Consider the following 25,468-nt stretch of genomic DNA (forward strand, 5'->3'; position numbering starts at 1 on the left):
AGACAAATCTACGATCTAACAAATAATGAAAATTATCAAAATTTAAAATTATATTTTCCTAAAAAAAAATGCATTTTTTTAAGTTTACAAGGTAACATTTTTGAAAGTTACACTCGATCGCCTGCTGCAGTGATTCCTTCTTTTTCCATGGACGAAACGTAGAAAAATCTATAAAAGAAGATGTTGAGAGTATAATGACCTACACACGATCGAAGTAAAATGAAATTAAAAAAATCTTTTCATTTGCTCCAATATCCTTCACATACAGATACATACAAATTATACGTTACAAGAACTTCATTTTGATTGGTCAGTTTGTATGGCATCTATATACTATAGTGAATCGATCTAAACAATTTCTTCGTAGATAGCACCATTGCCTGAAGATATCTCGTCAAATGAAGCAGCTTTCCATACAAGAATTTTATTCTAACCATTTAGTTTGTATATCAACTACATGCTGTAGTGGTCCGATATCGGCCATTCCGACAAATGAGAAGAAAAACGGTCGTGTGCAAAATTTCAGATCGAAATGGCAAAGATTGAGGGAATAGTTCGTATAAACAGACAGACGGACATAGCTAAATCCACTCAGTTCGTCACGCTGATTATTTATATATGGTATATACATATTTCATAGCATCTCAAACTTTGTGGTAAACTGAATATGTTTTGGATATAAAAATGAAAAGTGACGGCGTAAAAAAATATGCACTTTACTCAAAATGTCGGTCGGTTTTGTACTTCCAAACATTTGCAAAAATGCAAATAAAAAAATTTGAAAATTTCACCCTAGATATGTTTCTTCAGAAAAATTAGGATTTATTTCTTACCTCCCAAAGAATTAGGAAGCAATAAGGTCTCTTACCAAATGACTTATACCCTGCTTCCCTATTAACTTGGACCACTGCGTCGCGGCACCTACTTCTAGCAGCATTTTTTCCGCGCACATATGTACCTCTGACAAATATGCGAATGGGGCTTAGTCCCTGGAGAAGAGGTGCAGTGAGATTTTTCACGGAAGGATCAAAGCTCAAGGGGAAACTTGGAGGGGTTGTCTTCTGTCTGGAGCTCTCAATCAACTCTAGTTGCAAACTGCCAGACCACTGTAGTGTCTTTGATGCAGAAGTTCCATACAACAACGTATCAGAAGCAGTATTCCTCTGAAGTTCGGCTTCCTTTAGTGAGGTATGCATCTACTCCGATAATAGCGGTACAGATCTTGAGCTCGCTGACTGTGAGTTCAAAGCTAGTCAAGGAATGCGTAACATCACAAGCAGTAGCGTGAAGCTACTTCCATATTAAATTTGTCTGGGTGCCTAGTGCCGTCGGTATATTCCAAGAAAAAGCACCCATATCCAGCAGGATGCGACTTCTTTAGCACGAGCTCAGCAGGCGTTGGTCAGCAGCCAGCACTTATGGGGTTGGGAAAGCTTTTTAACCCAAAGTGCAACGTAAACGGGCCATTGAACTCTTAGATCTCAGCTGGGCGCACTGCCGCAATAATATCTTCCCTTTGGCATTCACGCCGTGAGATTAAAGATTTTGTTGGACGCAACTTGTCAATGCAGCACTGAGCAAGATGAGATGAAAATATCTAGATACTTTCTCCTCCACTGTCCAGCTTTCACTAAACTAAAGTTGAAGCATCTCGGTTGCCATACTTTTTATGAACCCAGTAAATTGGATAGAAATGATATTAGCCGCCATTTTGTCGATGTGCCACGATCTTTTTGTTCGATACGTAAGAGTTCTAGGCATCATAAATTATAAGCGTCTCTGAGTATAAATACATATATTATATGAGATTTTTGAGCCTATTTACATATTTACCTGTAAAATGAGCTTTCAACAAATTCTTTCAATTTTATTATTTATCAAAGATTACGGCATCGGTAATCACCTCAAATTTAATTGATATTCTGTTAGTGAGGAATTCAATTGAAATTAATTTCGCAAAAGTTCGTCTGAAAAGTAGAATTTTAAATGAATGTGAATTTCTCGTGCGGCTGATCACTTTGAAAAACCCATTATTAAAATACTTAGTAATTATTAAAATCTTGAAGACCAAAGCCATAATGCGCTTTCTGTTACCTTCCATTATGAACACATACTAACATACTATTACAGATGGTAGTCAAATCAGAAGTTGACAATGTCTCGTTCATGCTTTAACACTAAATTTTCATAACACACACACATACACATACATTTATTTATGGTAGTTACAAAGTAGCGATGCTTCTTTCTTCGAGCAAATAGTCAGTGAAGCGGCATTAGCAGTTAGTGGGCGTGAAAAGATCAAAGTGTAGCACAAACAGCATTTTGTATGGCAAAATGAAACCGACATTTAATTTTTATCCTCTTATTTGCAGATATTTGTGCGTGCACAATTCGATTATAATCCTTTAGATGATGAGCTTATACCATGTGCTCAGGCAGGCATCGCATTCCAAGTCGGTGATATTTTACAGGTGAGCGCATTCACACGCCACACTACAAACTAACACGCATAATAACTAAGGAGTATGCCACTGCTTCATAGCACACGCTTGATTTGCTAACGGTAGTGATTAAGGAAGGGCTAAATTTTTGGTTGTGCCTTTCGTGCCGCACACTTAATGTGTTGTGGCATCAACCGCAAAATGCGATGATGGAAATCGAATATTATCGTGTTATTAACAAAGCGAGCGCATGCATATACACACAGACATACATATATACATATATAATACATACATATATGCTAAATTGATTTGTCTAACTTAGATTAATCTATTCATTTATATTTGATTTATCTCATTAATAAGATTATAAGCAAAGATGACCATCATTGGTGGCAGGCCCGATTAGACACGGTCGGTGGTTCGGCCGGTTTGATACCGTCGCCGGAGCTGCAGGAGTGGCGTATCGCATGTAATGTTGCGGATAAGACCAAACAGGAACAAGGTGAGTGGCAATCGCCAACATAATTAACACACAGCACGCTTACCACACTCTCTAATTGTGTCCTCCTCCGCCTCCGAGATGAGGAACTTATATGTAATTGGTTGTTGATTGTAAAATTTAACCTCTAACAAATTATACTCGCATATATATTATCTGTGTATATGTATTATAAAGTATTGTACGTCTATAACATGTATGTGCTGTAGTTGAAAAATGTATTTCGGAACTCGATTTGATTACCTTAACCCGTGTGTGCGTCTAAGTAAATATCTATATGAAATTTATATTCTTTAGTATGACCTATGACCCGATAATTTAGTATGATTTAGTGTAATTTAAGCATTGTTTTTAGTTGCCAAAAAAAAACAAAAAGTTTAATTATGCGGCATTGAGTAATTCAAATTGAGCCATTATTTACAAACCGAATTGAAAGGCGAAAGTGCCAAATGTCAGCGGCGTGTGCAACCCACGGCCAAGCCATGCGTGTCAGCGTCAAATTAATGCAAAATAAACATGACTATTCAAATTGTTAACTGCGTTGGGTTGCACAAGTATTCAATGCCATTAATTATTTTCTACGGTAATTTCTTAATTTTTTTTTGGTTTTTCAGTTCCTTCTATTTTCCCCATTTAATTTGTATTTGTAATATATGTAAATGTATGTATGTATTGTATAGTCAATCATGCCTCTAGTTAAACTTGCCAATTGTGTTATGTTGTGATTGTCTCCCTTCTCTTATCCACATTACATACATACAATTTTGATTTCATTGTAATGATGATGTCATGTTGGTGATAAACATATCTTTGATAATACAAAATAAAAACGAAAAAAAAAAACAAAACAAAAAAATGTTGGTGATGATGAATAATGTAAAATACAATAAATCGCATATTAACCATAATGATAAACAGGAGAAGGTGCCGCTGGCTGTTCCGCCCACGCCGATGGGTGTGATGGATCGACAGGTAGTTACCGTATACAATCACCCATGCAACCGCTACTTAACCCCAGTTGTATAATTCTCACACACCAATCACTCACTCACTCACGTGCCGCCCAAGTCAACCCCACACGCTCACAAACGCACACACACACCCTTTCTTATATAGCGTACATAAAATAAATTTTTCCCAATAGTTGATTGATTTAAACATTTTCACCCCTCAAGAAAAGCGTTACTTGCCAGCATATGCTACTGTTGCTCACGATTCGTGCGGTTTTCGAGCCGTTTACACTTTGTGTTTGATTTTAGTAGTTGAAGACCTAGAGTAGACTTGCACACACCTAACTTGCAATTTCGTTGCTTCGCTTGAAAGCCATTCCTAATGTAGATTCCAATGGCTGCCACACTAAAAAGTTATAATATAGTTTGTTGGGGCACATTTTTCCAGCTGAAATAGTTAAGTATCATCCCGTGCACCACACATTCCACCCAATCACACACACTACTTTTTCCATAAAGTAAGATTAAGTTGGTACTTCCAAGGCCTTATGCCACATTATATGCCGTGCTTTTACTTAGAATCCCATTTAGTAACCTACTGGTTGACCCACCTTGTAGAGTAATTAATTCTCATAGTAATTATGTATTTAATACTTATTATGTACAACTTGCATATACGTAAATATTACTAATAAAATAGTAAATTACAAATTGTATATAGCATAGTTAGAATGATTCGTTATACATTGTGACAAAAAAGCAACCGGAAGGGACTGTTCTTAATTACTATGCCATATATATCCGCTATCTGTCAACCAGTTTGTTTACAGCAGCTGCTTAAGTCGGTACACCTCAGTAGTGCGTTGCGATTTTTACAATGGATAAAAATATCGATCAAACATTTTGTCTCAAATTCAGGCAATTGTTAGAAAGAGCAAGGGAGCTCGACATCTCTCGTGTGTTTGTTCGAAAGATTTGGTGGATATTTTGGGTATGAAACACGTTCTTGCTCGCCTCGTCCCGATAAAGCTGATATTTTTTCAAAAAGAGTACCGTAAACAGGTCTCTTTGGACATGCTTGATTGTGCGAATTCCAATTCCACTTTCATGGAGAGTATTATAACCGCCGATAAGACATGGGTTTATGAGATAGATATGCAATCATCGAAATGGAGGGGGAAAAAGAGCCAAAACCAAAAAAAAAAAACACGCCAAAGTCGCTCAAAAACAAGGTGATGCTCATTGTTTTCTCGCTATTCGTGGTTTGGTGCATCATGAACTTGTTCCGGAGTGACAGACGGTTAATAAGGAGTTCAATTTGGCCGTATTGAGCCGTTTGCGTGAGAATATCCGTCGAAAGCGGCCGGATTTTTGGGAGAACAATTCATGGATTTTACACGATGATAATGCATCATCGCATCGAGCCATGATTGCGACCGAATTTAAAGCCAATAACGCAATGAATACCATCGATTAGCCACTGTATTCACCAGATTTGGCTCCGCGTAATTTTTTCTTGTTCCTCAAACTGAAATTGCCGCTCCGTGTAACCCGTTTTGAGTCGATCGAAGAGATAAAACAAAATTCGCTGAAGACCATCGCAAAAAGGGCTTATGAAAAGTTTTTCGAAGACTGGAAAGATCGTTGGCATAGGTGTATTACATCTGGTGGGGATTACTTTGAAGGCAACAAAATACATTTTGATGAATAATTAAATATTTTGCGTTTTAGTTTCAATTTCCAGGGACTTTTTTGTCACAATGTAAACTATACATTTTTAATCTGCGCCATTGTTTATACTGATAAACCTGCCTCAGTCGTTTGTTGAATTTTAAAATAGTTTTTACATTTGAAAATGGCAATTTATAAATTTTGGTAATTAATTTTCAACAATGGCTTGTATTTGAATATATTATCTACTAGAATATATTATACTATATATACTAAAAATACTAAAGTTCGTTAAATTTGCTATTAAGGTTAAAGTTGCAAATGGACTTTATTTCATGTAAATGTATAAAGCGGTTTGTATAAGTCAAAAACGCATAATAGTAGAATAACAGGGCTTGTAATTTGCGTTTCTTCCATTGAATAATTCAACAATCATCTCATCGTATAACTGTATAAAATACTAAACCATAACATAATTTAATTATATTCATCACAAGAAAAGTTCAAATTTCCAAAAAGACCAAAAAAGCGAATATGTGTGAAGCACAAACACTGAATCCAAGTTTTCGCTCTTTTATTAATTGCATCAGAAAAATGAGAATTCTACATTCAGCTGAAATAATTTCTCTACTTTTTACCTTAGAGAAGGTAAATTTGGACAAAAGTCAAGATCCATACCCGAGTTTTTTGGGAACGGTATACTCTCTTCCACAGCGGACGGTAAGAAAATATACTGTCGCTAACGTACGATTCCCTGGTAGGGTGTAAAGTGTTCGTATTGAAAATGAACTTAAGTTGAAATGATATAGAAAATTCGGCTAATTTTTGTTTTGTGCTCTAACATTTAATGAAACGGCTTTTTTTTTTATCGAAAAGGACCTTCTTCTTCTTTATTTATTTATCAGTTATAATCGGAGATTTCTTCTTTACCTGGTGTTCCCAACAGAGTCGAGGTCTTCCTCTTCCTCTGCTTCCTTCGGCAGGTACTGCGTCGAATACCTTCAGAGCTGGAGTGTTTTTATCCATTCGAACGACAAAACCTATCCAACGTAGCCGCTGTCTCTTAATTCGCTTAACTATTTCAATGGCGTTATATAACTAGTATAGCTCATCCTTCCATCGAATGCGGTATTCGCGGACCATAAATCTCCCGCAGAACATTTCTCTCGAAAAAGAGAGGACTTTACTCTCAGTTCGAAGTAGCACCTGTTGGCAATAGTTATTCTGCGTTGGATTTTAAGGCTGACATTGTTGTTGGCGTTAGTGCTGCTTCCAAGATGGACGAAATTATCTACGGTTTCGCAGTTGTGACAAGCACGAAATGCAAAAAAAAACTTTCAGAATCCATTCCTTATCCTGCATCACAGAATGACCAAAATAACGTAAAAACGATTGTTTAACCTTCTCAGTAGGAATTCTTACTTGAAATTAAATAATATAGTTTCCATAAACATAAAAAAGCTTCTCCGACTGATTTAAACACTTGCGGTGGTCACTTTTCGCCTTGGCTTTCCAAAAAATGATATGATTAGGTACCCAAATGAACTGTTAGAATTATTTTAAGAAAATTAAAAAAATTTAAATATAGTCCAACAGAGTTTACCATTAAAATAAATCTGCAATTAACGACGTTTGATTTTTTGTTTTTAACGAAGTTACCCGTAAATCGTATTAACACTATTACTAAGCAATGTGAGGTGTTAGACAACCATATCAATAGACAATGTTTTTAACAATGGAATAAGGAATTCAAAACCCGTAATCTCATTCCTGTTAGAAAAATCATGTCACACAGTGTAATTTACTGAAAAATATAATATTTCAAAAGAGGTTTGCAGGTTAAGTGCGTGAGGTTGTAGAATATTTACAATTTATTATTATTAAAATTGTTGTTTGAAATGCGGCCTAGGGACATCTTTAAGTACGAGCTTGTATGTATTTTAAAAATATGTAATTTTTGATGTTTGCTTCAAAACAGAATTATGGACATTGCATTGCTTGCTGACAAAAACTAAATCACAATAATGCATGGCCAATGTTTTTTCAGCATGAAAACTTGTTTTTGGGAAATACACACACTCCCTGAATTTGACTTTTACATTTTCCTCGAAACTTTGCCGAACATTTGCTTTAATTCGGTTCTCTTTATTCACAGTAAATTGTTCGATCTTCGGGCGTAAGAAGAAACAATGTCGCGACAAATACTTAGCTAAACACAATGCCATATTTGACAACTTGGATGTGGTGACATATGAAGAGGTTGTAAAAGTGCCAGGTATGCATTGCTCTTAACGGTATATAACAAAATGTATGCAACTAAAGATAAACATTGTTTTACTGCTAGTCGGTGATCCAAACTTTCAACGGAAAACGTTGGTTTTGCTTGGTGCGCATGGTGTGGGTCGCCGTCACATTAAGAATACACTAATTTCCAAGTATCCCGATAAATATGCATACCCCATACCACGTGAGTACACTACTTGTATAAAAATGAAAATGTAAATTATATATATTAACTTTCGATATGCTTGCAGATACAACGAGACCTGCAAAACCGGAGGAGGAGAGTGGACGCAGCTATTACTTTGTATCGCACGACGAGATGATGGCCGACATTGCTGCGAATGAGTATTTGGAGTATGGTAAGTGCTCGGTTTGAAGGTTTGCCTAACTAATTTATATAAAATCGCTAAATATGGTATTTACATTGTAGGTACTCATGAGGACGCCATGTACGGCACCAAACTGGACACCATACGTCGCATACATACCGAAGGTAAAATGGCCATATTGGACGTTGAGCCACAGGCGTTGAAGATTCTGCGCACTGCAGAATTTACACCCTATGTCGTGTTTATTGCGGCGCCATCATTACAAAATATCGCCGATGTAAGTCGCAACGTATTATATTCGTAACAATCATATTATACTATTTTGATATTTTCGTTTGCAGTACGATGGCAGTTTGGAGCGTTTGGCAAAAGAGTCCGATATGTTACGTCAATTGTATGGACACTTTTTCGATTTGACGATCGTAAACAACGATATAAGCGAGACAATTGCCACGCTGGAAGCGGCCATCGAGCGTGTACACACCACACCACAATGGGTGCCAGTTTCATGGCTATACTGACAAGACAGTGAGCTTGAGTGTCCCGACTGCTTAGAGGGCTGTGACTGTGAATGGGAAGCATACGCAGCCGGTGCCCAACAACCAAATACGGGCCTCTTCTGAACTATTAAAACAAACAATAGTAAATCTAATAAAAAAGCACCGTTAAAGAACATCACTTGGGGAAATCAACTTACATATATACACACGCGTATACCGAGGAATGATTATTAAATAAGAATTAAGGCAAGACGCATCAGTAAAAAAAAAACGCAAATGGAAAAGTGCAGAAAAAAGAAAACATAAAGACATATTTACTTGCAGCAGTGCACAAAGTGACACAAGCAAATACACACGAAACACAAACATACACTAGTTCGTAGAAAAATTTATAAATGAAAATTCGGGTGCAACAACATTATAAAACAATATAGGTATAGTATAGGCAATAAAGAAATAAAGAAAAATTAAGCATTAACACTTATACACAGACATACATACATTCCAAATAATTGAAAAGACAACGTTAAACAATTGAGTATGTCTGTTTTGAGTACACGCATACACAAGAATAGTGCAGCAGAAACTTTGAAGCCTAAAAATTTTCACGTCTTGAGCATTTTTAAGCACACGAGCAATTTTGCTTATTTTTATTATATTTGCGGGCATTATTTCGTTGTAAGTCAAGCAATGGATGTAAACTTAAAAGTGGAATTATTCTTTTCGGGTTCCAACTTTTTTTAATTAAAATATGGATTAAAAATTAGATTTTCCATTTTTAATTCCCATTTTGGAATTAAAAAATGAAAATATTATTTTTATTTTGATACATTATAATTAAATAAAAGTTAAATTATACTTTTCGGGTAGCCTTTACTCAGGGTTGCATATTTTTTATTAAAAAAATATGGTTTAAAAATTAAACTTTCAATTTTTAATTCTGATTTTGCAATTATTGAATTGAAAATTTAATTTTTGATCATACATAAATTATATTTTCATGATTATTATTTTTCAATTTAATTATAAATAAATAAAAGTGAAATAATATTTTTCCGGCTGCCTACACTCGCGTTTGCGACTTTTTTGTTTTGTTATTAAAAATGAAAATTATTATTTCTTAATTTAATAATAAAAATCGAAAATTGAAAACCAAGTTATTTGGAATTAAATTGAGAAAATATTTTTTGATTAAAAAATTGGAGCAACAAAAAAAAATGTTTTTCAAATTAAAAGCTGGAATAAAAAGGTATAAAACAGGAAAAATTTACTGAAATGCGATAAAGTAAAGCAATTAAATATCTATAAGACACAAAGAGTTGAATTATGTTGGCATTTTATTAAAATTTATACTTCTTTAACCTAAATGCGCGATCATCATACTATCGAAGCACGCAAACGAGAAAAAGGGGAAATTCTGTATAAACTTCCTTTTGGAAGTTTTAATTATACTTTTTGGGTTAAGAAAACACTTAATTTAAAATTTATTTGTAATTTCAGGTTTTTGGAATTAAAATTTGTTTGTATTAATTTTAATTCTGGTATTCATATTTATATTTTTCAATCCAGTTTTTGGGATTAAAAATTAAAAATTGCTTTTAATTAAGATTTTTTTAAATTTATTTTTAATTTCTGATTTTTGCGATTGAAACTTTTTTTAAATATTTTTAATTTCGTTTTTTATTTTTCAATCCATGTTTTGTGGTTAAAAATACAAAAATTGTTTTTAACTAAGATTTTTGAGGATAAAACATTAAAAAATTTGTTATGCAGTTTTTGGAATTAATTTTTTTTAATCCGGTACGAGGAAATAAAAATTTATTTTTTATTTTTCGATCCTGGACTATTGTTTCCTCTATTTACATATGACCACAAAATTAAAAAAAAAAATTTAATTGAATTATTTTTTTTTTAAGCATTTTTAACAATCCTGCCTATACTTCAATACACAGTAAGAAGAAAAATATTAAAATTTTGTAATCAGGCAAATCGGGAGGTAATCGGTAATCCCTTCTATGTTGTGTTTGAATAAGACTGTTGCACGTGTGTTAAATAATGGCAAGTTGTGGAATTTTCAAAATGTAAACCACTTTATTTGGGAACTTTGTTAAGTTTACTTAAAGCAATTGTTAAATTTTTTATTTATTTCGAAACTCTTATGTAAAGTAAAATATATATACATATGTACACACACACACAAGTACTTGTTAAATTAATTTAATGTAACTTTTAATTATAGAACTTCTTAAAACGAACTATTTGAAATTAAGTGAAAGAGAATTTGCAAAGTATACTGCATATAATTAATAATTACAATTTTACGAGCGGGTACACAACACAATAAACTAAAAGTATTATTGAAAAGTATTCAACCGATGCAATTAAGAGTGTTTCAAAAGTAAGAGTCACAAAAAGCAAATTAAGTAAATTTTAAATGAAAATCATGCAATTGTAAACAATGAAAGTAAAACACAAAGTAAACAAGTAAAAAGAGTTATAAACAAACAACAACAACCAAATAATATTTGCACTTTTTAACAAAATAATACAAAATGCATAATAAACAAAGTTAACGTTGCAGAGAACAAGATGACGAAAAGCAAGTTTGCTGAGCGTTAAATCTGCAGCACAAGTGAAGCAGTGAAGTAAGCACAAAAGCAAAAAAAAAAACGATACAAGTAAAGCATTCATACACACATCTACACATATAAGAATTAAATGAAATAAAAAAGCACATGGAAAAACGTTAATAAAATAAAAAAACGGTAAAAGAGAGAATCATAGTAATAATTTTAGTAAAGTTACTGTCAACCAAATACTAAAACAAAACAAAAGGAAATTAAAAATATAAATGAAAAACAGTAAATTGTAAACCAATTAAAAAATATTCGAAACGCGGACACACAGGTATGCAATGAAAAGATAATCGTACAAGTATATTACGTACATACATGCATTAAATATTTGAGAACCGTTACATGGAATCGTTAAGAACGTTAAGAGAAATGGTAATAATTTGATTACAAATAACTCAGGTTGAATTATTTCAAAATGTGAAAGCAGACAACTGTAAATGTATTGAATTTTTTCCAATAAACTAACTAAGAGAACCTAACACAAAGCCCCACCAGCAGCACGTAAACCCTTCTATTAAGGCAACACAAATGAAGATCATCACAGCATCACGCGACATTGGCACACATTTAACGCTGCAGGCTGTCATAGCGAAACCATTAGCACACAATTACTTTATTGGATTGCAAAATATGCATACTCATTCACACATATGTATGTACATTTCGGTACGTATAGGCTTCATTTCCTTGCGCGGGCATTATTTCAAGTCACTAACACTTATTTCAACTAACTAACACTAACAGCTTTTCCCATTTAAAAATTTATATGCATTTATTCAATACAGCAATTTCGCAAATTACATTAATATTTTTTTTGTAATATTTGCTCTAGGTTAGTTCTTAGTTGCACTTTTTCACTTTTTATTTCTAATTTGGATTTTTTTTTCAAGTTTCAATTTTCGAAAATAGCATCCAAAATAAAAACTGAAAGTTCATTTATATTCCAAGTTTTTAAGAATATAAATTGAAAATGTTAACTTTTTATTTCAATAGTAAAAATTTTGAACTCAGCATAAAAATTAAAAATTGATAAAATGTGAAGAAAAAATTATTTTTATTTTTCAATCTGGTATTTGAGTTTAAAAATATAAGAATTATTTTCTATTAATTAAAAATAAATTTTTAACTTTTAAAAATTAAATTTATTTATTCCAAGATACGTAAAACATGTTTTGAGAAAAATCCAAAAGCCAAAAAATTAAAAACTGAAAATTTAAATACATACATACATATATGTAATTTTTTTTTAAATACAAATTTTTATTTAAAATTTAATCGAATTTAAAATTAAAATTTAATTAATTTAATTTCAAATTAAAGTTTAAATTTTTAGTCCCAAAATCAGAATTATAAATACATAGAAAAAATGAATATGAAGATAATATGCTTGGAAATTAATTTTTTTTAATTTTCCATCCGGTATTTGGGATTAAAAATTTAAGAATTATTTTTTTATTAATTAAAAATTAAAAATAAATTTCTTAAAACTGATTTTAGAATTAAATATTAGAAATTAATTTGTATTCGAAGATGTTTGGGATTAAAAATTCACTTATTATTCCAAGATATATAAAATAAATTTTGAGAAAAGTAAAAAAAAATTAAATTTTTATCCCAAATCAGAATCATAAATACAAAGAAAAAATTAATATGAAGATAATATGCTTGGAATTTAATTTTTTTTTATTAATTTTCAATCCGGTATTTGGAATTAAAAATTTAAGAATTGTTTTTTTTATTAATTAAAAATTGAAAATAAATTTTTAAAATTGATTTTGGAAAAATTTGCAAGTTAAAAAATAAAATAATTATGTTTTTTATTTAACTTTAAGTGATAATTTAAAATTTTTTAGTGCATTATTGTGAATGCACGAGTAAATCTATTAATTAATTGTAATTATTTTTAATCGATATTTTCGGAAATACAAAAAAAAATTAAATAAATCAAATGTTAATTTGCAATCCTGTATGAATGTAAAGCTATCATATAAGTCCTCTGAAAATAATATTTATTTGAGGTTAAACTCATTTTCAACGCATTACCATTCAAAAATGTATGTATGCGCCTGTTTTAGTTTGGAAATAAGTGTCATTATTGGCTTTCGTTGTTTTACTAATAATACTACTTAAAAGCTCTATTCATATATTTAAAACTGCCGTGACATATTTTTATTTTATTTAATTTAGTGGATATTTCATTTAATATTTTTGTTTATTTTCATTTTTAGTTTCAATATTTAACCACATTCATGTCATGAATAGTTTGGAAAGAAAACTAACAACAAAATTTGCCACAAAAAGCATTTGCATACATACATACATATATACAACTATTTCATCAGTGACTTTTCATTTCACCCAAAAAAGTGTTCACCAATCAACCGCAAACGTGAGTAGACACACAGCATACCTACACACAAACATGCATACATACTAAACCAACAGACAAATATATTTACCGTATTTCTGAGCTTATTTTGTAGTTTTTGAGAGAACTAAAAAAACTTTTGTAAGTATCTTTAAGATTCTATGGTTTCAAAGGGTTGATGATTGTAATCGAATATTTCAGCAAATTTAAAGAGAGATAATTAAACAAAAACGCGAACGCAGCTATACTACTCATGCTATGAAAATGTGGGGGGAAATGTGAAAAAGTTTCCCCCAACATAATGAATAGTAACTGTACTTCACACTACTATGCATTAAATTAATTGTTAATTTCAAAAGTTATACACACTTTCTAACTAAGAGACATAAGAGAACAAACATGTGCTGCATGCATGTTGGTTAAATATTAAAACAAAAACAAATGATAAACAAATAAGTCATATAAAATAGACGGTATAAAATTGACTAAGAAGTGGTTGAGACCATTTGAAAACTGTTGCCAAACTAAACTTAAATCGCTCAATTTACGTTTTACTAAAATGAAACTAGATTAAAATTAGATTTAAATAGACTACTATATAGACTAGGAAGATGCCTGGTTAAGGAGCTAGTTGGAAGTCCAAGTCCCACATCCTGCCACAACATTATTGTACATTCCCTCATCGATAGCAAACACAGAGCAACTTCTCATCTCTCATATGTATGTTTAATCGTTGTTTTCCTCCCTGTGACCACCCTCCTGCCTTAGTTCCGCACCACCTCGCCCATTTTACTGCAATGTTTTTTTATAGTGAAAATATACAGCTGCTTAGATGCTTACTTAAACGGGGCGTGGTAGTAATTATGATTAGATATGAATTACATAATACGAGTAAGGGGAATTTTACTCAATAACGGTACTTAAATTAGCAATTCCAAGTAGGTTTTCATTACAAAAAACGCTAACATACAAACATACATACTTATAAATTATCACTAACGTACACACTACTAGCGACATTGACAAAATTAATATACATTTAATACAATTAAAGAAAATCACTGCTTTGAGAATCAAAATTACACATACATACGCGTAGAATAAAATTTGACGAAAACGAGTAGCCGAGCAGCCGAAAAGCGAACGCACTTTACTCTACAGCGCCAGAGAGCCAAACACACACTTTTGTCCCTTTGAGTGAAAGTCGTGTTTAATAAAAATCGGGATGCATAAATGAATATATGTATATATATTTACATGTACAATAAACGAGTAACGGCGGCAAGATCTTGAAGCAGCGCTTGCTTGCATGTCATTATTAGAATTTATTTTCGAAACACTTTAGAATAAATAAATTTAGCATTGTTTCAATGAAATGAATTGAAATTTTATGAAATCATAAGTTGTAATGGGTACCTTAGCTGTACGGGGGTGTAATTTAATTCTGGCTATTCGTAGCAAATGGCTTAAACATTAATTTAATTGTTGAAAGTTTTTTATTAGAATTGTCTATACACATATTTTCTTTAAATGCAACTCATCAAAGAAACAAAAAGAAAAACGTCAATCATTGCAACAACACTAAAAATCGAGTTTGAGATATGTACATACATACATACATGCACACATGCATATGTAGCTCACACATACATACGTGTATGTGATCAACAGTAATATAAAGCCGTTAAAAGTAATACTAAAATAATGAAAAAACAGTTGTTATTTAAGCAGAATTAAAGTTAAAGAAAATAAAATTAATGAAATAAAAAAAAAGAAAACAATACAAAGAATATATTAAAAACAAAATAAATGAATTCAAACGAAAAAATAAGAAGTATATGAAGCCTCTGAGAGACGTACATTCATAGATTCATACATACACAAGTCGCACACACATGCGCATGCGCAGTTGCATATGAAATTAATGGTATGCGCATGTGTGTGCGCAGACGCGTGGTTCGTTGGATGCAGATGTGTCGAAACTTTGATGGTAGTGATAATGGTATTAAGAGTCACGGGCGCCATAAAGCCTAAAAGCTGAAGCTGAACATTGAAACAGCATAAATATATAAACTTATATATTATATATATTTAGATTAATACAATGAATCGCATAAAGTCAGTAAAACCAAACCAAACCAAACAACAACAACAAAGTGAAACAATACAGTTAAAAAAAGACAAAAAGTAAAACAAGAATAAAACACTAAATAAGAATTAACGAAAAGCAAAGAAAAGAATGAAATCCACAAAATTAATTAAAAGAAAAAACATGAAATACACCAAAAATAAATTTAAATCAAACGTGTTTTCTTTGCCGCACAGGTTTGCAAAGCAAAAAGTTAGCATTGAAGTGAGGATGCCTCGATAAAAGCCGCTAGACTGCAAACAGTTAAAAGCTTTTTGCTAAAACAGTCGAACACAGGAATCTACAATTTTTGTTTAAAAATTACAGTTTTTTCAATTTTGGGTCAATATAAGGTTTCTTTCTTAATGTTTTCAACTAAGTTCGGGTATAACTGAACATTTCATACTTTCGAAACTTGCAAGGATTAAAGCCATGGAACTACCTTCACCTACATAAGGCCTGTTAGTTATATGTAGTATAGGGCGAGTTTTCACCCTATTTTATTCTAAACACAAATATGCACCATTATAAGAAAAGATGCTCTCTCATTTTCATTAAGATAACTCACATATCGGCCAATAATGCGATATAAAGTCACCCGGAAGCTCGAAAATCTTTATATTAGGTATATGGGGGCTACAGGAAGTATTAACCCCATTCAATTAAAAAAATATACAGTATGCTTGGCATATCAGAAGGTAAGTTTACACCAAATCTTGTGAAAGAAAGCAATTTTTTGTACGAGATAAAAGTAAGAACACTCAAAAACTTGATTATTTAAATTTTTCACATATGTTTTGAGGTTATGTGAAAAAGGTCTATATACAAAAGTTATAGATCTTTCCATTACGTAAAACATTGCTGTATGTTTTCTATAAGACCTTTAGTTTTGCCGTAAATTGAGATATACCGTTTTTAACACTCAAAACTGCAACCACGCTTCTCCCTTTCTCTTCCCGACCTCAGATTGTTCGGTAATTATTTTCCCTTTAATGTTTGTTATTTTAAGGTTTCCTTTTATAACAAAAATAAGTATTAATCATCGAAAATACCTTAATTATTTTTCAAAATATTCTCCATTATGATCTATACACTCTCCCGTGCGTTTGAACCAATTGTCGAAGCACTTTTGCCACTTTGATTGAGGTATCTCCAAAACATTCGTTTTAATCGCCTCTTTAGTTGTCGCAAAACGTTGAATTGTTCATATTGACAGAAGTCATTCGATGCCTAGTCAAGACTCTGCGGTGGATTACTTAGCAAATCAATGTTTTAAGAGCTCAAAAATGCAATTGTTCCAGTCGATGTTTGAGAGCTCGCATTATCGTGGTGAAGAGTGATCCATCTCCGGCAAACAAATGATTGTGTGCTACTCAGAATTTACTGTTTTGTTTTGTTCTAGTGAAATTGTTGCGATTAGTAAAGTTTTTTCTAAAAACCAGCCATCATTGGCTTTGAAATGCTTCGTGCGCGAATTACTTTTGTTGGGCTCATACGCGTAAATCCACGATTCATCACCTGTCACGATGTCATGTCGTGTTTTGAATCACCTCCAACGTGAACAAATTTTATCAACAATGAAATATTCATGCAATATCGAATTTATGCTTTTCCCACTAATGCCTATAGTTGTCTCAATCTCAAGATAGATCACCTGACGATCTTGCAATATCAGTTTGCGCACATCATCAATAGTATGGATACCATCAAAAATGTCAAACTTTACAATAAAATTGTGTGTTTTCGCATTATAAAATTCCAAATTATAAAAGACACCTTTTGTTGTAATTTTTAAAGGCTTCTGCACTAGTCTATCAATTTGCACTCAGCCAAAAATTTCTTAGCTGGCGTCTGAATAATTTATTTTTTTTTTGGCCGAACATTTACTTCATTATTATTTTTGTCTTGACAAATTGAGAATCTGTTAATTAATGATTGGGCCGTTAAACTCTGCTTATATATAAATGGAATTTTACCTATAGCTCTAATTTTTTTGAGAATTTCACATTGTCATAGTAAAATGAATGGCACCGAGTCGGTATTTGACAGGTTTATTAATTAAAAGAAATTTATTAAAAGTTATTATTATCAATGGCATAATTATACAGTAGAGATAAATAAATTTTGAATATACCAAATTAGTTAATATTGGAAGGCAAATTTTTTTTTTATAATTTTAAAAAAATATTTCTTGTATTTGTTGTTTTTATTAGTTAGTTTGCAGTAAAAACACGTAAAAGAGAGTTTTTTCTCCAAACAAAAAAAAGATACAATAAATAAATAATAAGTTTTCAGTTGCGTAATAAGTCTTTTAAGCAATCTACCTAATTTGGAGCATCTTTTTGTTCAATAAATTGTAAATTGGAAATATTGACAATAATCGTTTTAATAATTATATGACTCATTAATCGATATAACAAAGTACTTCATGTGCGAGACAACAATATCTGAATTATAAAAAAAATCTACAAACTCTCTGCCGGCAATCTCAGTTCTCGAGTTCTCAGTCTGCGAGTCTACTTATGATAGTTTTCTAATAAAATATTATTAGTTATCAAGAGACGGCGCCAAAATACTTTCCAGTAGTCTCTAAATATGCCGTCTAAAAAGAAATGATAACATAAATAATTTTAATTCATTGTGAGAGGGGTCTTCTTTTTAATGGGCATACCTAGTGTGAAAAAAAATATATATATAATTTTTTAATTTCGATATGTTATACTATTTTTAAAAAACCTACTAAAATGTTAGCTCGATATCTCAAATAGCTTGTAAGTTATAGGCTTCTAAAGTGTGACCATTCATCAGTTAACCTTTAAACGATTTTTTCTCGAAACTTCATTTTTCGAATATGCTGAGTTTCAGACTAATGTTCGCATCACTATTAAACAGTTTCTGAATGTATAGTTCTCCTTACAATGGCCTGACACTCTTTTAATATGATCAATAATTGAATTTTGTCCGGCCAGAAACGACCCCAACTTTGGTTGAAGTTCAACTTATTTCTTAAAAAGGCCGCCATTATGTCAGTTTTTGGTTTTTTTACCGTGGGTCACTTTACGGATAATATCTTCTTGTGGTGGATTTTTTTTTAGCTTTTATCTACGTAGAAGACCGGAATTACTGCACCAGTAGACGATCGTTTTTTGCGCCATTGGTGATCGCATTTAACTCGAATAATAATATTTTTTTCCTCAAAAATTTGTCTATATATTCTTAAATTATATAATTACCATATACTTCCAAGTTTTATAGGATTCATACTGTATTTTTTTAAATTCCAAAATCGCCGTTTTGTGGGCTGTCACACTAGGTATGACCCATTTCCGCTATATCTTAAGAAAGAAAATAATTATTTGCACAAGATGAACCTAAACCTAAAGCAAATTACTCCGAGCACCGACATTATTAAACAAAGCTCTCGACGTTAGTACTCAATTTAGGTAGTTGAGTGGAAAAGCGCCACATTCGTTTTTCTTGGTTTTTTAAGTTTTCTTCCATATCGGCGAAATACGCGTATGTACTAGCTTGCCAAGTTCAATATATTTCGAATTTCCTAATTTTTAGTTCAAAATCTTGCTCTTGTGGTAGTAAGGGGCTATAAAATGTGCTTTTGACTACATTATCTTCATGTCAGTTATTTCTGTGGTCTTAGTCTAACTCTGACCTGTGGCTCCACTACATACGAAACCGCCAAAAACAACTAAACTTTTTATATTAATTTCAGATCAGTTTTAGAAATGGCTAACAAAGTTGCTAAAGCGCTTGGAACTACTCCATTTGTATGAGAATACTAAATTTTATAGGAGCACTTATGTATGTATGTACATACGTACTTCTAATACAAGTAATACGAAAGACCATAAATATGCATGACCGTTAGCCGCTTTAATAATAGCCCGCTTATTAAATCACATATAGTATGTACGTATGTATGTACATTAATACATACATAGTTAGGTCTATACACTAACTTTAATGCATAATTCAGCGTGTCTTTGAAGTGAATTCTCATTCTGAGTGACTCCGCGCACAGCTTAAATATTCAAGACCACTAAAGTTCCAAAGTCAAGCTGGTCAAGCAACCACCGCTATTAAGTACCGATGTGTATTCCAAGTACATTTCATATGGAAGTATATATGTGTGTGTGTTTGTAAGTTCTTTTAGACGATAATTTGCATGTTGCATACTAAATATTTATTTCAGCTAATTTTTTATGCTGATGATGTTTCCGTAGTTTGATACACAAAATTTAAAATACTCTTTGCTTGCACGTATGCACATATGTTTGTATGTATGGACTTGCCTACATATTTTTGCATATGAATACACGGTTTTTGGGACTTTTGTTACTGTTATTTATTGCCTCTGTAATTTTTATAGCTTATTTTAATGTATCGCAGTGTTATGAATGTTTCAACAAATTCTAAATATAATGTTTTTTTCTGCATACATCACATATGCATATGTATATGCAAATATACATACATCACATCATACATATTTTCCTCAAAATGCATATACATTATTATAACATATTCACATACTAAAAGGTGCGTTCCAAAGTAAACAGGACTTTTTGAATCGAGTGCCCCCTGGTAGCGCCATCTATGTATATGTCGACTGGTGCGTTAGAATCTGCTATCTTTATAGATTGTCCAGTGAGAATTTCATGACATTTCATGGATTGGAAGTGAAGTTCTTACGTTTTAAGTGGCAGTATGTTTGAGTTATCGGTGCGAAAATGAGCTTCGAACAAAGAGTCAACATTAAATTTTGTTTTAAAATTGCTAAAACTTTTACCGAAACGTTTCAATTGATGAAATCAGTTTATAGCGATGATTGCCTCCTCTGCTACGGGAGTGCACGTGTGGTTTCAACGTTTTCAAAGTGGCCGTAAGGACATAAATGACGATCAATATCTGGGCCAATCAAAATCCGTGATCACCGGAAATTCCATCGAAACTATGCGTGAATTCATCAAAAATCAGCGAAATCATCATTGAAATTCATGGAAATGGAATTGAACATCTCCAAAACTACGATTTATCGCATTTTGACCGAATATTTGGGCTTTTGAAAGGTGTGTCAACGGTTTCTTTCGCACAAATAGACTGACGACCAAAAATTGCTCAGAATCCAACATTCGAAGGACGATTATTTGACCAAAAATCACATTTTAACCATTAACCACTCCCCGTATTCACCTGATATGGCACCGTGCGACTTCTTCCTTTTCGGAAAAATGCAATTTGCCCATGAAAGCTAAGCGTTATGAAGACGTAGAGGCCATTCAAAAGGTTTGCACCGGCATACTGGCGGCCATACCGGTCAACGAGCTAAAACACTCGTTCGATATGCTTTTGGACCGTTTAAAAAGCTGTTTTGAAGCAGAAGGAGACTATTTTGACCATTTTGTTTTTGTTTTTAAGAGTCCTGTTTTTTTTGGAACGCACCCTGTATATATCCCTTCGTACAAATAAAACCGTAATAATAATAACAGCTGGAGGATTATTCAACAAATTTTAAGATTTTTGGGCGAGCGGTATATGAATATTCTTTGGTACAGGTATGGTATATCTGTTAGAGCTTTACTTTTATCGACCAATCTATTAATTTTTGATTGTTTTTTATTATCAGTTACTTAAGTAAAGTTATGAACAGTTATTCTTATATACCATTAGAAAATTATTAAAATTATAAAATAATAAAAATACAAGCAAACAAATAGTGAACTTAGCTAAAAACAGAATTTAGGGTGAGAATGAAGAAGCTCTAGCGTGAAAAAAATCAAGTAGAACTTTCTCAGTAAAATGGGGTAATAGATCTGAGGCAACCCTGAGGAATATTGAAATTAAGTTTTCCTAACCTATAACGACAGTCAATACCTTCATTAAAATCATCGAAGTTAAATGAAAGGCAGAGAACGGTACGTCGATTTTCAAGTAATTTATGGTATAATAGCAGTAAACGTGATTCATAAGACGGTATGGGGCCAACAAACTTTAAGGAGCGGAGGGCAAATTTAAGAAAAATCGTTTGAATGCGTCTTCAGATGAGCACAGCATACTACAAAATGGAATGAACAAACGATGTAATTTTAACGTATAGGAATCGGAAAATTTGGAAGCATTTCGACAGACAAAGCCAAGGACAGAAAACGATTTCGAAGTGATATAATTGATGCGTTTAGTCTATTGTCAAAGATTAACCTAAGACCTTTGATTTCGGTTAAACATTTTATGACACCCTATTGACAATAACACATCTATTGTGCAAATACGACTTGATCCACCGCAAGAAGACAGAGTGAAAACCTAAAGAGAATAACTTCAGTCTTAGTAAAAGTATTTATTTGGAAAGGAACAGCTGATTTCCTGGAGCTCTTCTAAAAAAAAAACGTTTTGCGGTGACCACTATATTTCTGAACTGAATCCTCTCAAATAAAATTAAAAAAACAAAAGATTTCGCTAGAGTAATGTTAAAGCAAACTACATTTTTATGACAAAATGGCGGTTTCTAAAAAATTCCATTTTTGACCTAAATTTCTGACTGAAATTGTTTATAAAAAAAATTATTGATTAAAATCTTGTTTTTATATTAATTACTAAAAAATATATTTAAGAAGCTCGTGTTAAGATTTGAGACGCCACTTTTGAAAACGCCATTTTGAGAAAAATGCGTTTAAAGTTTGGAATGCACTTCCAAGCACTTTGAAACGCCTTTTAAAATTTGCGTGTAACCTCGAAAATATTCACCGGGAAAATTAAAAAAAAATCGATTTTTTGAACGTTCTAACTTGTATATAACCCGTTAACAAAATGTGTATAACGGTAAGTAAGCCTTTTTTGCTTTAAATTATTTCAAACCCAAAAAAAAAAACAAAAATATTTATTATAACAATAGATGAATACAATTAATGATCGAAGATATAGTCAAAGTTTTGATTTTTGACAAAATGAAGGCTTCCCAAAAAAGTGGGTTTTTGTGAAAAAATTTATACTTTAGGAGTGGAAATTATATTTCCTGATTGTGAAAGTTGCAAGTCGATCGGTCCAGCCATTTCAGAGAAATTTTCCTCAAGGACTCTGTAAAAAGCATTCGCAGAAAAACTGGTTTAACATTTTATTGGGATTTGGCAACCCTAGTGTTGTAATCTGGCTACGCACAACTTTATCGAAAATTTTAATTTTTTTTTTATTTTATACATACTCAGAACATTTTGTCGTAGGAACGCTATTTGTGTTGTTAACAGTAGCTTAAAATATTCATCTCGTCCAAAAAATGGAATTAAATCGCGAAGATTTTCACGGTGAAATCAATCGAGGGCCTAGAACACTCCAACACCAAATTCGTGAAAGTCTTCTAAAATTAGTTCTTGTTGCATTGACGCTGTGCGTAAACTTTTATTGCAAGATCGACATGTGACCTATAGATTGCGACAACTATAGGGATTAGTGCGACCAGCATACATTCAATATTGCATGAACATTTGACTAAAAAAATTTTTTGCTTACTAATTCCAAAGTATCAAAGGCAACCCTAGTATTGCTTAATATGTTTGTTTTGATATTTTCTGAAATTATGAACTATTTTCTTTCTGAGTTGTTAGATCAGACCTTACCAGCTGCACGGTTTTTATCTCTAATGCAATTATCTTTATTTTTATATCAAATTGTGCAAGTGTAGTACTATAATGGCGTAATATTTGTGTATACATTTTTAAAATTCCATCTTATCGTACAAATCCGAGCTAATATTACCACATAGATAAACAATTTGTATATAATGAAGCTTTATTTGGCTATACATACGCACACAGATAAGAGAAACTACAATTAAATTAAGCTCACTTAATACTTTTATCACATAATAAATATACATTTATACATATGTACATATGTATGTGGATAGTTATTACATGAGTAATGAACAATTGCAGCATTGTGGGCGCCAAAGCGTGTTGACAAAACCCCATTTAGCTGTGCTGACCCTTTTGGAGTGCAATGCCTTCAATATTTACATTGTGCGTTGATACAAAAATCAACACCACACTTTAATATTGTGCTGAAGTCTACCTATTGTTTTAATTATAAACGCAACACCACGTTTGCGCCCAACATGTGCGACGATTTTAAAAATACCCCACTAGTCGTAGTAGTCGTACAAACAAAGCATTAAATAACAACAAGTAAGCTGTGCGTGTGCGAGCCAACGATGAGACACAGAGCGGCCTGCGTGTTTGAATGAGAAAAACAGAAAAAAAAACCTTATCATTTAGTGTCGACTAATGTTGTTGTTTACCTTTTGCTGCACTTTGCATGCAGCGGGCCCTTTCATTGCATTAATACGAGCCGAAGCAACACGATCACAATTGTAGTCGCATCAGCATATGCATGCACTCGTGTACGTGTTGGCTTTGGCCAACCAATCAGCCAGCCACCACACGCCAACTAGTCAACGAACCGGCCAAATATCAGGCAGACATTCCTTCGACGCCTGCCACTTTATACCTTTCGACAATTATAAATTCAAATGCCGGCTCATACCCGCACTAGCACCAACTACCACCCCCACAGTTTTCCTCTCAGTGTGTCGACGATCGGCAGTTGGTGAGTAAAATGCATCGTTTTTTACTCAGCAGTCCGCTCGATACTGTTGCAGTTGCATTGTTGTAGCTAAATATGCGTTTATATGAGAGATGTGTCTGCAACATTTGCAGTGGCGTAGTTGAAGGGGAGTGAAAAGATCTTACAAGAGCGCGAGGCTGTTTTATACTTTTCATTGGGGTTGTTGTATTTTACGTGGCGGGTCCCAAACCCAGGTCACAACCCTGGGGAGGGAGGTTTCACCTTCTCACTTTAGCTCGTCATCAAACGAATGTTTTTTCGGCTACGACAGGAAGTCGTGGGCTGCTTAAGCCATATGTAAAAGAATGTTTCTGACCACTCCCAAGTGAATGCCGCTCAGAATACTTTCCTCATTTGCGTGAACTTCTACACATGACTCCATCCTTCTAGATTTTATGGATAGAACTATACTTCATCCAACAGAAAACGTATTTCTAGTTCTAGTTCTAGTCATATTTTTTGATATAAACATGTTTATGAAAATTTACTTGACTTTGATCGGTCAATTTGTACAGCAGAACAAAATGTTTGAACAAAAATCTATGCCAAATTTGGTTAGAATACCTAGAATACTATTTCGATCGATTGATATGAGAACTACATCTAGCCTATTGTGGACCAATATCAACGGTTTCGACAATCGATATCTCAAAAACTTTGGGATTAATTCGCATATATACAAGTACAGATAAAGGGCATGACTAAATCGATTCCCCTCGTCACGCTGATGAAGCATGAATACTATATAAGGTCTCCGACTTAGCCATCAACTATTGAATGATATATTTTAAGTACTATATTTTGTCACTAAGTTTTTGTTATAATATCTCTTGTAATCTGGAAATCTTCTCAAACTAAACTCGATCTAACAATGCAATCAATGATTATGCCTTAGTGCATATGTACCGACCGACCACTCGCATGTTTAAGAGCACCTGTTGGCAACATGTTTCCAGACTCACTATCGCTTTGGCTCAGTTGAAGCACATGGCTTTTTGCCCGAGGCCATTGGGTTTTTGTGTTGCT

The 25,468-nt window shown here is 32.8% G+C and overlaps 1 protein-coding gene across 8 annotated transcripts in view; it reads left to right on the forward strand.

Annotated features, from left to right (window-relative positions):
• Positions 1-15,903, forward strand: part of LOC126751455 (peripheral plasma membrane protein CASK) — a 98,937-nt gene extending 83,034 nt beyond the window's left edge. For 5 of the 8 annotated variants that reach the window (XM_050461733.1, XM_050461741.1, XM_050461757.1 and 2 more), the window contains 8 exons: positions 2,376-2,474; positions 2,811-2,949; positions 3,865-3,918; positions 7,723-7,842; positions 7,912-8,034; positions 8,102-8,209; positions 8,281-8,456; positions 8,521-15,903. In XM_050461733.1, the coding sequence (XP_050317690.1) occupies positions 2,376-2,474; positions 2,811-2,949; positions 3,865-3,918; positions 7,723-7,842; positions 7,912-8,034; positions 8,102-8,209; positions 8,281-8,456; positions 8,521-8,700 (999 nt within the window). In that variant the 3' untranslated portion in view covers positions 8,701-15,903. The remainder of the gene's footprint in view (positions 1-2,375; positions 2,475-2,810; positions 2,950-3,864; positions 3,919-7,722; positions 7,843-7,911; positions 8,035-8,101; positions 8,210-8,280; positions 8,457-8,520) is intronic. The other 3 variants (XM_050461749.1, XM_050461791.1, XM_050461783.1) reach the window with 1 other exon arrangement.
• The last annotated feature ends 9,565 nt before the right edge of the window (positions 15,904-25,468 follow it).

Source organism: Bactrocera neohumeralis, chromosome 2 (assembly GCF_024586455.1).
Source record: "Bactrocera neohumeralis isolate Rockhampton chromosome 2, APGP_CSIRO_Bneo_wtdbg2-racon-allhic-juicebox.fasta_v2, whole genome shotgun sequence".
In the NCBI taxonomy this organism is placed as follows: Eukaryota; Metazoa; Arthropoda; class Insecta; order Diptera; family Tephritidae; genus Bactrocera; species Bactrocera neohumeralis.